This window comes from Nycticebus coucang, chromosome 16, assembly GCF_027406575.1.
Source record: "Nycticebus coucang isolate mNycCou1 chromosome 16, mNycCou1.pri, whole genome shotgun sequence".
Lineage (NCBI taxonomy): Eukaryota > Metazoa > Chordata > Mammalia > Primates > Lorisidae > Nycticebus > Nycticebus coucang.
The window spans coordinates 48,486,408-48,501,646 of NC_069795.1; the positions used below are offsets into that span (position 1 = coordinate 48,486,408).

The 15,239-nt window shown below is 38.9% G+C and overlaps 2 protein-coding genes across 5 annotated transcripts in view; one reads left to right on the forward strand and one right to left on the reverse strand.

Moving 5' to 3' along the window:
- CMSS1 (cms1 ribosomal small subunit homolog) overlaps nucleotides 1–15,239 on the forward strand; it is a 359,212-nt gene that overhangs the window by 12,000 nt on the left and 331,973 nt on the right. The gene's annotated exons all lie outside the window — the stretch shown is intronic.
- FILIP1L (filamin A interacting protein 1 like) overlaps nucleotides 1–15,239 on the reverse strand; it is a 286,443-nt gene that overhangs the window by 5,283 nt on the left and 265,921 nt on the right. For all 3 annotated transcript variants that reach the window (XM_053564693.1, XM_053564696.1, XM_053564694.1), the window contains one exon: nucleotides 25–212. In XM_053564693.1, the coding sequence (XP_053420668.1) occupies nucleotides 25–212 (188 nt within the window). The remainder of the gene's footprint in view (nucleotides 1–24; nucleotides 213–15,239) is intronic.

Sequence of the window (15,239 nt, forward strand, 5' to 3'; positions counted from 1 at the left end):
AATGTTTCCAGGTATATGACTTACCTTTTTCCTCCCACATGGAGGTAAGTGTTGGAGGTAACAGTCTTTATGATGTGTAGCTTCTCACAGCCATTTTGGTTAATAGGTTTATCCATAAGCCCTGGGGGAGCTTTAGTGGAAAACTTAGAGATGCCTGTAGATTTTGGCTTAGGGATACGTTTTGGGATTCCTTGCTTGCTGAGCTCCTTGATCTTGAATTAAACAAAAGAACAAAGGTAAAGGTAGTTAAGGATACAGTTGGTAGAGAAGCAATAGGACAGGAGTCAGTTTGGAGGATTTGGCTTTGAAAGCATTAGGTTCTGGGGACACTTCAGATTAAAGGTTGTAAAGTTAAAGAGGAAAATTTCAGTAGAGCAGTTCTGCCAGTGTGTATTTAACATGTGCTTTGTACAGGCTCTTGGTAGTAGATAGTGTTAGATAAAAAAACGCTTTTTGGCAATCAGAGTTTACTGGGAGACCGACAAGGTTAGTATCCCAAATAAATCTCAACAGCCAGCCAGGAGATTGCCAGAGAAAGGTTAATTGTAACTAAGGTTGTCAGAGGGAGAGATGGTTTAATGGAGAAAGTAGCATTTGACTTGGGCCTTTAAAGACTTTTAGGATTTTTAACTTAAGAATGTGAGAGTACTTTTGGTAAATGGATAAAAGAATGCTTCTGGCAGTGGTCCAAAGGCAGGAAGGTATTAGAGACATTTGAGAAGGGGAGTGAGGTAAAATTAGGTCATACTTGTTGTGTAGGATGGGAATAGAGCCTGGGGCCAATTAGAGGAAATTGTACCTCATTCTATGGAGAGTGGTAGGGGTGGGGAGATGAAAGCTGGAAAGTGGGTTAGAGGTTGTGGGGAGGTACATTGTGAAGGTAGAAGTGTATTAATATTTGTTCAGTGATCAACATAGGAGGGGTGAGGGAAAAGTCACAGGTTGAATGATCAGAACTGACGTAGTAGGTTAGCGGAGTGTAAGAGTGAAAGATTCATTGACTTCATATTTGCTTAGAAATACATTCTTATTTTCATTTTATAAGGAAAAAGTACTCTTGGATAAGAGTATTTGCTGGTAAAGAGATGGGAAGAGAGGATGGAACTGGCAACAATTCTCCTGAGTGAAGTAAGAATGGAGAGACAAGCACCACATGTACGCAAGACTAAATTGGAACTAAACGGCCAACACTTACATGCACACATAGAAGTAAAACTCAGCAAAAATCAAGCAGGGCGGAGGGAGAAGGAAGGGATGGGTAATTTCACACCTAATGGGTACAGTGCACACTGAGTGAATCGCACACTTATAACTTCTCCTTAATCTGCAAAAAACAAATTATGTAACCAAAATGCATGTACCCCCTAATATTCTGAAATTAAAAAAAGATGAGAAAGTCTCAGCTAACTATATAGATCTCCCATTGTAATAATAACCTATTTCTCTTTGTTTGCATCATTCTTCCTTTTCTATAAGTTCATAAATATAAATCTTTTAAAATAATTTTAAAAATGCATTGTAGTTTTCATTGTAGATTTTTAATACTGCTTTTATAGGAATTTTGTCATGTTTTTCATTCTATAGAAATGTGTTTCCACATTATTGTAGTGATAAAGTACAGTCCCTTTATCTTTTTATGTACACATGTACTTTGTTTACAGATAAGATTTTAGTTTTCAGTGTCCCAGAAATAGTCTGATACTGGGTTTCAATACTGACTTCACTTGAGTAAAGATTTTTAACTCTTAACCATTGAACATTTAGTCAAAATGTATCTTAGATACCTGTCTATTTAATTAACATTATTTAAATAAAATGAAATAGAATAGGACAGAAAAGACTAGAATGAAAAACATAAGAATGGATTGCATGTGGTAAGTAAGGCTAAGTACTGTTTTTTGAATATCACTGTAATTGACATATATGTGACCACACACCAGGTTATAAGATAACATACATCTCTTATTGAGGGCCATCGTTGTAAAGAGTTAGAAATCCACTGACCTAAAAGGAAGGAGGTTACTTGATGTGAAGCGGGAAGTTAGACATTAAACTGCTGGAATTACTAATATGATAATAAAGTTTTAGAAATGTTCTTTTGTAAGGGACTACAAATATATGACCTTCATTCTTAATGAAAGATGCAAAAGCAATTAAAACTTGAGTCACAGTCACCCATTTAAAATGGCTTTGACCTTTATTACAACCTAAAAATGATTTTCAAAAAATAGATGCTACACAGACTTGGCTAAAAATATGGGTCCTTCAACTAATGCTAAGCTGTATAGGGAACATGCTTTCTTTTGGTATATTTAGTTAATCTTATCTATGCCTAGGTACTAGAAGAGTGTTTTGGCTTTAGTATTCTTACTCTTTTTGTACTTAATCCTAAACATGGCAGAAGAGACGTTGGCACCCTGATATCAATGTCCTCCTTATGTAAAGGGTGTTCCTACCTTTCAACTTGACCTCGTGGTCTCCTCTTCATCTTCAGTGCTGCTTCAACATTTTACCTCTCAAAACCTCTCAGATATACAAAGCTTTTTTTTTTTAAATAGTGAAACTCAGTGCCTCAGTAAGGATTTGTTAAGATAGGCAACTTCAGTGATGATTATGGGAGCAGTTTGGTAGTGTATACCAAAAACCTGAAAACTCATGCTCTGGTTAGTTTACTTTTAGGAATATTTTCTAGGAAGTATTCAGAGAGGCAGGCAAGGATATCTCATTTAGCATTAATAAATAGTTTAAAACCCCAGAAATCAGGATGCAATAACTGAATTACAGTATAATCATATGTAAATATTATGCTGTCATTGATTAATGATGCTTTTGAAGATAAAGGGAAGTACTTACTTAGAATTGTTAAAAGGAGGATTAAAAACTGTATACATGCTTTAAATATTTATATGTGAAGAGAAAATATTAGAAAATGCACCCGTGCTATCAGGGGTTAACTCTGGCCAGTGGAGTTATAGTTGCCTTTTGTTTTTGTACATTTTGTATTCTCAACCTTTTCTGTAGTAAGGATAAAACTAGAAAAGACAACACTAAATTATGTTAAGAGATAAAAAATGAAGGAAACACCTCAGAAATTAGAACATCGCTGTGAACATCAACCATATTATCCAAACAATGAGCAGTAGATGCTGCAATTGAAATCAGTGGTAGATTGATTTAATCAAGTCTGTTAATATTGCGACCATTGCATTAATAATAGCAATACATAGATTTCTGTGATGTCCTAAAACTTTGTCAAGATTGAGATTCGTTTTCCAATTAAGTGTACAATAATTCTATGTAGAGATCCTTTTTAAGTTGTAGATTCCTGGACTTTCCCCCTCAACATTGTAATTCATTTGTCTATGGATGTCCCCAGGAATTTTCCACTTAACAAACATTGGAGTGATTTATTCTGATGCATGCGGCCAGCCTACCATGCTTTGAGAAATGGTGCCATAGTTGAAATCCCTTTAGATATAAACTTTAGGTTTTCTTTCACCTGGAATTCTGCCTGGGTCTGCATAGTTTAGCCCTGTGGAAAGCCAGGACATTATGGCTTTTCATCACAGGTTATTATGTTTGATAAACCAATTGGTGTGAAACAGTATTGGTGGACCTGTTTTTTTTTAAGCAACACTCATGTTTTGGTGAAGAAAATATTGCTTGGGGTGGTGGTCACTGATAGGACCAGCTGCCAGAAAGTTTTTGGGCTCCTACTGTTTCTGTACCGTTAATGGTAACTCTGATTTCACTACATAGTTTTTATCTCTAGGTGGCAGCAAAGGCTGGTTATTATATATGACAACCCTAAATGACATTCCCAAATCTTAAGAAAAAAATGGCATAGTTTTTTCTTGTATGAATTTTATATTTGGCTGTGTTTCAGTAAATGAAGTATGGAGCATTAAAATGTGTCATCTCTTGGATCATTTTTATAGTGCATTATGTCAAATAACTCCAAGGAAGTTTTATCCAAATTTGGAGTGCATATTGCAAGAGGAATCCATGCATATGGTTCTTTTAAGACCACACAGTGAATGTTCTATTCAGAGTTGGAGGCTCCTGCGTTTCATCAAAAAGCAGATGACTTGGAGGAGATTAAGTAGGTCGGAAAGCTCATTCATAGAAAAAAAACAGTTTAAAAAAATGCTAACTCAATTCAACATGGAGTTTGGGATTTGGAATGTATTACAAATCTGAAGGATGCCAAGTTCGATGAGACAGTAGCAACGATTCTATCTGGGGTCAGATAGAATGAAAGGAGAGGAGTATATTTGTGGAATATGTTACTAAATTCTACAAGTGTTGGTTTGTTTTTTGGCCATAAATTCTAAAAAGAAACCTGGCAATCTGCAAGACTCCATGGTTACAGCAAGTCATTAGATGGCTTTGAGTCATAGTACTCAAAAGTATAGAAAGGTGAAATGTTTTCAGTTTTATTCAAAGTCTCTGTTATGTAGCCCCATTTCTGCAAGACCCTTGTGTTCTTCACATTATCATGGAAAGCAGACATCTAAAAATATACCAGAACGAAATTGCCATTTATGAGCAAGTTAATCAGATCCTAGCTAGACAGCTGGAGTCAGGATGTTTCCTTTTCTCTAAATGAAATTAATTTTGTAAGTACTTTGAACTTTTTGGAGATATATTAGCAACATATGTATACGAAAGCAGTGTTTCCTCAGGAATGGTCATTACTTAAGGGACTACAGGGCCCTTCATCCTACCCTAGCTCTAAAGATGGAGAAGATCAAGACTTCCAAAAACCTTTGGTCATTTTGATTTGCAGCAATTGAGGTGTAGTGAGAGGGGGTGGATTCAGATCTGCCTGACTGTCCCTGGGACTCAGCTGTGGAATGCTTGGTCAAGGCCATGTGTTATCAGAATGACAGTGTTTTTGTTTTTATTTCAGTATTTTAATGGGAAAGTACATAAATAATGATTGATAAGGTGATGAAAAGGAGGAAATGCTAAACTGGAGAAACATATCTCTGAAATATTGCTTTTTTTTCCTTTTGTCTTTTATATTGTTTGGCAAACCACTGCTAATTTGTGGGGGGAAATGGAAATAACAGATAAGGAATCTGGCAGATAACCCAAATTTTCGTATGCTTTTTTCTCTTGATTTTCTCAGAACTTCCCCATTATACAGCTTTATCTTTATCACGAAAAGTTTTACAGTTTTATATGGCAAAGGATCCTTCAAAGGGAAACCTGTTAGTTTGATCAGCTTGTCCCATTAACCTCCTATGAGACAACGTTTGGTTTACTGGGAAGCATATTGTCCTTTCCTATGTTTTCATATCTTTTAATTGTTTGAAAAATGAAATGGTTCTGTCATATCACCAGAAAGTCCCTGACATTCTGAGATTCTATGAAAAGAACATATATGAGCCAGCGTTAGCCCTCACTGTGTTAGCCATATGAGCCTTTATTGAATACCTACTATGAGCAATATTTAAGTCCTGGGTAGTGTAAGATAGTGGTTCTTAAACTTTATATGCCCAGAGAGCTCGTTAAGTTGCAGAATGCCTGTATTGGGGTTTAGTAGCTCTGGGAATGTGAAAGTCTAAGAGTCCCAGGTGATTCTGATGAAGGTCAGCTGATTCTCACTCTCAAGGTTATAGTGTAGAGTGGTAGCAATTAATTATGACCTGAAGCAGAATGAAGTGATATCACAGAAGTGCAAATAGAAGTGTAAAAGGCAGCCTAGTCAGAGAAAATGACACGAGGAATGAGTAGGATTTCAACATGAGGAACAAAGGGAGAAGAACATTCCAGCCCTAGAAACAGCGAGAGCAAAAGGTAAGAAGGCCCAGTGGTCTATGGGAGGATAGTTAGTACTGTGTTCCGGTGAGGGTCTGGGTATGTCCAGAGTTTCAGAGGGAGAGAAGGTAAGAGATGAACACCATGGTAGAAGTTTTGAACTTTGGGCTATAAGTAATAGTAAGTGCTGTTTCTTGTGGGGTGGAGGAGACCTAGAGAATTGGCATGCTCGAAATGGTTTTTAAGGTGAAGACTGAGTTAGAGAGGTTAGTTAAATATAGTAGTAGATTAACTATCTTATAGTATCATCTATACAGAGGTCAGGACTTGGGGAATGGTAGCACAGATAAGGAAGACAGAAAAAGAAATAACAGGGTAGAGTGGCTGATTGGATCTGGAGGATGAGCAGAGAGGTGAGAATAGTTCCCAGATGTTGAGTCTAGGTGATGAGAAAGTGATGACTATCACCAGAAGCATGATAAAGAGCAGTTTGAGAGTATACTGGTTTATGGACACATGCTAAGGTGAAGGGTAGTTGGGCCTTCCATGTGGAACTATTTGGTAGGGTTGAAATTTTAAAGATTTTGCTTCAAGGTTCATTATAGGGAAATTATTAATACCATTTAAGTGACTGCATCAGCCCAAGAAGAAAATGTAATATTCCACTTACCTGCCTGCCACTCATTTCCTTTCCCTTTCTATGCCACTTTTCCAGAGCCTGAGAGTTAAATTTTGTTGGGCCATGCCATGCGCCCCATTCCTGCACATGGCCTCCTGATCTTACTGGTAAGAGTGAATGTCCCTAGTTCTGAGAACCCCTGAGGAGGTAGTTCTTCCCATTACTTGAACAATGCATAGTGATTGAATCATTACTTAGGCACTGATTGACCTGCTGGGGGAAAGGAAATCCTGCCCCTCTCTTCCAGTGACCTGGCTGGCCCCTCAGCCATTGTGTCTGAAGCAAGCAGACAGATGACGTAAACTTGCACTCTTGGGTCAGGATTTGCCACTTCTTGGCACAGGGGCATGCAGTAAGGACAGGATGGCCTCCCTCAAAGCCTATTTCCTTCCTCACTGGTTGTCTGAGAAAAACCTGGAATAGGGCCACAGTTGATTGGTTTGCCTAAAAAAAGTAATGAAATCTCTCCATCGTTCTCCCTAGTCCTCTCATTGCCTTTCTTGGAAGGGAAACTCAGTGACCTCAGAAGCATTAATATTTTTCAAAGTTTCTGTAAGAAATATATATTATCTATAATCAGAAAAAAGTTGTATACAAAATAAATGGGCTGCTTATGTATGTTACTCTGAGAGATGTCTTTCTCAGCATGCTCCCTACCCCTGTTGCCATAAAGGAATTATCTGTTACAGACCCCTTGAGGATCTGTTGCAGTTTTTAATTAACTCTTTTTTCTGAAAAACTGGTTTTCTGAGGTTTCAAAAGTGACTGGGATCAATGAATTTAGGAAAGAACACCAATAAAAGGGAAAAGAACAGAAAAAGAGTATCACTTTTTTTTTTTTAAGAGAAGATAAAAATAAAAACCCAGCCAAACCACTAATAATAAAGGATAGTAATGCATTCTTGAGGAATTACTTGAGTTGTTTGAAGAATGGCTATATTGAAGCAGGTTTTTGTGTGCCTTTAATTATTACAAGGAAGAACATAGGGAATTTTCCTTTGAAATGGCATTTTTTTACTTAGACTGCTCCACTGGTTTGTAGTCATAATCCTTACTGAGAGCAGAATTTGGAAACTGATAAAAGTTGAACCCTAACACTTCTCCCTCTGAGCTGAGAATATACATGTTGCTTATTTTGAGAAATGATTGTGAGACTGTCAGTCTTTCCTTACCAGGTTACAATATTGCTTGAGAAAAAATTTGGGTATGTGTAGTACTATCTAAAAAATTTTTCTAGGCTTCTGCCAAGTCACATCATATGCAGACTGAGTTGGTGGTGCTTATCTTTATAGTGTCTAGACCTTGGTCCCTTGATTTCCTTTTCTGAAGGTCTTGGGTCATCTTCAGGGCTATTGAGGCAGCCACCCACTTAGAGGCTTTGATGTGCATTGTTGTGATGCCTTTGCCTAAGTCCTTTTTGTGCACTTCTGTTGCTTTCTCTCCAGTCATCTCCCTCCTGCTCTGCACATATGGATAGCCTGCCCAAGCTCATTCTTTGTGCTTGGCATTTGTGCCCTTTGCTTATAGAATCCTGTCTGAGGATAGAGTGATTGGACACTGACTGTAGCTTCAGTGTTCTCTCATCCAAACTGACATGAGTTTCTCTGTAGTTTTGCTTTCTCCCCTCTCTTATCCTCAGCACAATCACCAGTCTTCCCTGGCCTGCCCATTTGTGTGGAACTTGGCTCTCACATTTCTCTTATTACCGTAACAGTGGCTTTAAGGAGGCAGGGAGAGTTGGGAGGAGAGGCAAATCACTACTTGCTGTGGTGATCACGGAGGGTTTCAGAAGTGGTGAGCCTTTTTCATTGTGTCTTATTCCACGTGATGAGAGATGAGAATTCTATCCAGGCAGAGCCCTGAGCAGGAGAAAGAGGAAAGCCCTGTGGATGTTCCAGGGCATCCTGAGTGTTCTGGCTGAAGTGGCAGATTTGTGAAGCACAAGAAGATAGCATTAGAAAACCTGTCTGTCACCATAAGCAGTGGAAAGGATCAGATGCAATTTGTAATGCTTCCTCTTGTGTGGAGGTAGCTTCCCAGCATGTTGCCGTGGAAAGAGAATGGGACAACAGAGTCAGACCCCTGTCCACATCCCAGTTTTGTCACACATTAACAGAATGACCTGGAGCAACTTTGCTTATGTCTCAGAGTTTGTGTTTATTTACCTCTGATAATACCCACATTATAGGGGTGTTGTAAAGTGAAATAATATTGTATAAAGGATTAGTTTTTCCCCCTGTTATGTTACCTCACTGCGCAAAAGCCTTCTGTGATGACACACCCTCCGTAGCACTGTCTTCATGGTTCTTCAGAGTGACTGGGTTGTGCCCTTCAAGCCTCACCCTGCTTCAGCTGTCTGAACGCCAGCCACGTTGCACTGCTCACTGTTCCTTGAATGTTGGTTGTCAGCCCTCCTGCCTGCTCCTCCACCACTGCCTTGTGGGCACCTTTTTGGAACATCATTGTCTTCTTTCTATCCCAGTCTTCCTCATTCTCCAGCCCCTGCCTGCTCAATTCTCATCTGTTTCTGAAGCCTGACCCTAAGCCCACGTCAGAAAAACCTGCTTCTCATCCAAACTCCTGTGGTACTTACTGTCTGTATACAGTCCTTTCTCTGCATTGTGCTCTTTGTTACCTCTTAAGGCAGTGGTTCTCAACCTCCCTAATGCTGTGGCCCTTTAATACAGTTTCTGTGGGTTGCAACCCACAGGTTGAAAACCGCTGCTTTAAGGTGTTCCTTAATTCCTGCCTTAGATTCCAAACCTTAGCACCTGCATAGCTGCCTAACACAACAATAAGCAATTTAGGTGCTTCATCCATATTTGTTAGTTCATTCTTGTAGATGATTTGTTGACGAATGAAGAAAGCCTATGTCCTAGTAGAGCCTGTGCCTATAATAGAGCTGAATCATGCCTATGTTGGGTCATAAGCTAATACAGAGAAAACTGAAACTCCTCAGGGAGAACTCTTTAGAAAGGTCCAGAGTCTAAGGGCGGCACCTGTGGCTCAGTCGGTAAGGCGCCGGCCCCATATACCAAGGGTGGCGGGTTCAAACCCGGCCCCGGCCAATTGCAACCAAAAAATAGCCGGGCGTTGTGGCGGGCGCCTGTAGTCCCAGCTACTCGGGAGGCTGAGGCAAGAGAATCACTTAAGCCCAGGAGTTGGAGGTTGCTGTGAGCTGTGTGACGCCACGGCACTCTAGTGAGGGCCATAAAGTGAGACTCTGTCTCTACAAAAAAAAAAAAAAAAAGAAAGGTCCAGAGTCTAAACAGTAAAGAGAGTTGTCCCTTAAGTTCTCGAGATTCCTCCTGAAACTCTTGTAAGGTAAAGTAGTTGGTGGTCCAGGCTCTTTATTTCTCTCAAATACACGTGAGAAACGGAAAGCTCTAGTTTATCTGAAAACTCTGTCGTTTATGATATGGTATCTTAGACAAAGGTATAAAGTACTAGTACAAATGTAAATGTTCAAATATGTGTATGCTGTGGGCCAATCCATCAGTGAGTGGAAACAATCCTTGTGTAGAGCAGATTTATAAGTTGCTTTGAGACTTGTGTTATTTTAATCAGATTCAAGATTCACACCGGACGTAAGAGTTTTCAAATGAGTTGTCCAGTTTTCCTGCAGCAAGTTATGTAAAAGTGGAATTGGCTCATAGAGTCAGTTGGCAGTGGTTTTCAATAGGGAGAGGGGTGATTTGCTCCCAGGAACATTTGCTATGTTTGGAAATATTTTTAGCATAGTTTGGGGGATGCTCCTTAACAGCTATCGTGCCTAGAACACCTCCATCCTCTCTTTTTCCCTAACAAAGAATTATTGGGTCCAAACTGTCAATAGTCCTGAAATTGAGAAATTATTTTAACTGGATGTGTGGGTTTGGGGTGAGAGGGGATGTATGAAAGTTAAAAAGAAAATAATTCATAGAATCTTAGAAATGGAGATAAATGTTGAAAGACCATCTAGTAGATAAGGCACTTACATGTGAAAAAATGAGGAAGAAGCTTAATTTCTAAAGGGAAAGAAACTCACGCAGGTTGTTTATTTATTTATGCCCCCACTCTTATTTCCACAAAATAATTTGAAATGATTAAAGTAGGGTGGCAAGACTTATAATCCAGAATTCGTTGGACGTTAGAACCAGACTTGATTTTAGGGATCACTGTGTCCAATTCTGTTACTTCACAAAAGTTAAATGATTTGTCCAGGGCCTTATAGCTGACTAGAAAAGGAATGAACTAGCCCTGATCGTCTGTTTGCCTGTCCTTAATCATCCTTCCTGCCTGAATCTTTCTCTATGAAGCCTTGTTAATCTACTGTTACCTTTTTTAATGTCTGGTTTATTGGTAGGAGCATACAGTTTCCCACTTGATTAAATGTTGTCAAATACCTGTTTCTTGTTTCATTTCCTTACCTGGGTTAATAAGCTTTTCAGTGAATCTTGGATCTCTGTAGTATCTGCCCTAGTGCTGGCTAAGAGATAGGCAGGTCAGTATGTCATGATCAGTGGATTGATTGATCAATTGTGTCCATGTGATGCTTTGAAGCTGCATGCTGGGATACTGTGCATGTTACTGAGACACGTGAGTTTTATTGAATAAAGATCGTTTCCACTCACTGGACAGATTGGCCCAGGCCATATGCATAATTGAACATTTATATCTGTATTAGTTCATACCTCTGTCTCTTTCACAGTGTAAACTAAAGATTTCAGATAAACTAGAGCTTTCCATTTCTCATGTGCCTTTGGAAGAAATAGAGTCTAGACCAGTGGTGTCTAACCTGCAGCCTGTAAGTCTGGAAGCTGAATGTCGCAGGGACTTTTTTTGCTTATCTGTGGTGTCAGATGGCATGAAAAGTATACATTGGCTTTTTTTTTTTTTTTTTTGCTAATTGGCTTTCATATAGAGCTTATGTATTTAATGTGTGGCCCCAGACAACTCTTATTTTTCCAATGTGTAGCAGAAAGAAAAAAAAGGTTGGACAACTCTGGACTCTAGAGAGTCAACCACCTTTGGTGGTTGATGGGGGAAAAATGGTTTTAGTAGGAATTCCAGGAATTTATGAGGTAACTCATAGTGGAGAACCAGTGGTTCTCAACCTTCCTAATGCCGCAACCCTTTAATACAGTTCCCCCACAGGTTGAGAACTGCTGGTTTAGACCTTAAAGAGTCCTCTCTGAGGAGTTTCAATTTCCTCTTTATTAGCTTATAACCATCACAGGCATGAATGTCCAACTTGTAAACCTGCCTCCACCTATGCAGAGGCCTCAAGAAGGGCCAAGAATGAGGCAAGTTTTGTAGGTGTCTAAGGTCTGTATTTTTGTACATCATCAGTAATCCAAGCATGACTAACCTTCCCCCCCACCAAAAAAAAAAAAAAAAAAGAAAGAAGAAGACTATCTCAGGTAGAGATAGGTAAAATACCTGAGAATTTTACCTGAAGTTAAAATGCCTGATATCTCAGGTAGCACGTCCTATTATGGTCCTGATCAATAAAATAGTCCTATTATGATATTTTTGAAGTTATTTTATCTGATTATTTTACCTAAAGTTAAAATACCTGGAAATCTTAAGAAAAGGAAACAAATGTTGAGAGACCATGTAGTAGATGTGGCACCTATCTCAGGTAAAATAACTTCAAAAATATCATAATAGGACCAGTTAGCTATGGGGGAACTCACTAAAATAAACTAGTTTTAGTTTTAGGCTTTCAAAAAATCATCTTAAATCAGGTAAATTTTCTTCCTTTTTTTTTGAGACAGTCTCACTTTGTCACCCCCTCTGTAGAATGCCATGGTGTCATATCTCACAACAACTTCAGACTCTTGGGCTCAAGCAATTTTTTTGCCTCAGCCTCCCACGTAGATGGGACTACAGGTGCCCGCCACAATGCCCAGCTATTTTTAGAGACTGGGATCTCTCTCTAGCTCAGGCTGGTCTCGAACTCATGAGCTCAGGCGATCCACCCACCTCAGCCTCCCAGAGTGCTGGATTACAGGCGTGAGCCACCATATTCAGCCTAAATTTTATTTCTTTTGACCAATAATTTTGATAGTGAAATTTTAAAACGAGGCCACAAGTAAAGAGGATTAACCCTGGGATGACTGACTGCAATGCCAAAAGTTAGCCCAGACTATATTTTTATGGCAGCATTCTGTAAAACCTTGTGCCCTGATGGAATAGTGACAGATTTATAAGTGCTGCAGAGTGAGTGGTGTTAATTCATTATTAAGTTACAGAGTACTTAGAGGTGTTGTTCCTACTAAGTAAGGATTCCTTACTCTCCAGGGTTGCATTGGGGGGATGCCTGCTCTGATGTATTTGACTGCACAAAAGCTTTACGCTTCTTTGAAGTAGCTTGAAAAGTAGAAAGGGTCCATCAGTTGGAATGGAAAGGGCTTGGAGTTTAATATAAATGAAAATGAATTTAAAGGTTGTTTATGGTATGGGAACTTTATTCAACTACTTGTCTTCCTTGTACTTTCTTGAATTTGCTTAACTGTGCCCTAAGGTGAATGGAGTGCTTTGTTTTGGTTCTTCTACTTGCCCTTTTTTTTGTGTATTCTGGACCATTCCCCCAAAATGCTGGAGAGTTAAGTTGAGGGCCTGAGGGCTGAGGGAGAAACAGAGCTTGTGGGTGTCAGTCTTCCAAAGCTCAGCCAAACATCCGAGCATCTATGATTTGCTACAGTTATATAACTGGGAATCTTCCCATCCAATAAAATGGTAGTTTTTATTGAGCTTTCCTTTTAAATAGAAAATCCTGGACAGAAAACCTTCTGTTTGTCATGCCAACCACTAGAGGGCAGGATAGTCACACTTCCTGGGACAGGTGTAATTCTGAGAGTGGGGCTATAGTCAAAACATATTTGCCAGTGCGCCTCAATTTATGATAGGATTAAATCCAGATAAACCTATTGTGAGTCAAAATATATTTAATACACCTAACCTACTGAAAATCAGCTTTGCCTAGCCTACTTTAATGTGCTTAGAGCACTAAATCATAGCCTAGAGTTGGGCAAAATAATCATCTGATGACACAGTATACTTGCAGGGATGTCCAAACTTTCTTCATTTCTCTTACACATTGGAAAAATAAGAGTCGTCTTGGGGGCCACACATTAAGTACACAAGTACTAATGAAAGCTGATGAGGAAAAAAAGGTGTGAATATTTTTCGCAGTATCTGATGCCACACATAAACAAAACAATCCTCAAATAAGCTGCATGCAGCCCACAGGGCATAGGTTGGACACCCCTGCTAGAGTGTCATGTTTACCTTTGTGATGGTGTGGCTAACTGGGAGCTGCAGCTTGCTGCCTCTGCCTAGCATCGTGACAAACTATTGTACAGCATATGCTGCTCTAGGAAAAGATCAAAATGTAAAGCATAGTTTGTATTGAATATATATCACAGGAACCACCTGTATAGGGATTTTTAAAACAGTGGGATTCCAATGTTTTAGGTTATACCCTAATGAGCTTGCTAAAATGTGGCTTCTTGGGCCCTTTCCCCTAGGGAGTTTCATACAAGTATCTTGGATTTTTTTTGAGAAATGTTGATCTGTTGGAGTGTTTGGACATCCATTTCTGTCTGATTATCTTTTCTTTTGGGATTGCAAAGCAAAATGATTATTTTTTGGGGGGGGGGGAGAAAACCTTTCTAAAAGAGAGGCAATCCTTGAAGGTCTGGTAAATTTCCAGTTATGTTAGATAGAATATTAGGAAGCCTATTTTTAGTTAAGATCTCGAGCAGATGAAATGAGAATTTGTACATTATAATCATGGAGCACAGGACTTGTGGTATAAACTTTATTGTAGAGATTGGCTGTGGCTCATGTAAGATAAGAAATTGAATTTTTACAAAATGGGTGGGCTGATGAATTGCCTGAAGCTCCCAAACTATTAGCTACTAGTTAAAAGTGTGCCAAGAATGGATTTTCCTTGTCCCTCCAGCACTTGGCAGCTAGGAAGAAGCTGGAGTGGTGGGATCCCTTGGCTAGTTATTTCTGCCTCTTTATCACTTTCACCCTGTGCTACACAAACATGTTTTCTGTTTGTGTCATTATGTGACAAAGGTGAGAAGACTTTGAATTCTAATAGTCTTTGAATTCTAATTTCTGTTCATAATTTTATGATGAGTTGATCAGTGCCTTCCAAAGTGTTACATGTACCCACTCATAATTATTAACTAGAAAAAGATCTCATGCAGCAGCAGAAGGAATAGCATTCTTATTGTCTACTTTGAAAGAGCTAAATGAGGTGTGTTGTTCCTTCTAGAGTTCTAGCCTAACGTGACCTAAAAATAGTTTTCAAACATATTTAGATCATTATGTATTTTGTAATACAGTTGGGTAACAGTCAATTTCCAAGATAAATGTGTTTAAACAGAAGCTCTCTCATTCATCAGGAGCCTCAACTTTCATCCAAATTTATTTAAAGGCGGTGCAAGCCCCACGGTGTTGGTGTTGCAGTTCATCACCATGGAAGTGTTTCTGTCAACAAATCCTCACTCTACTATCATGAAATTGATTTTGCAGGGAGAAGGAGGATAATTGTGAAAGATTCCTTTTACTCTTAAAGATCTTCACAGTTTGCCTGGATTTCTAAATTAATTATGTTTAAACTCAGTAACTCAGATTTAAAAGCAATACAAATGAATACTAAATTAACAGTTATGAGGTTAAAAATATGAAAATGGCGAAAGCTACTTTGTCTGAAATTTTCTTTTTGGAATGTGACTTGGGGGGCAGACTTGCACTTTAAAATGTTCTTCTGAAAACTGTTACTTTTTGCTCA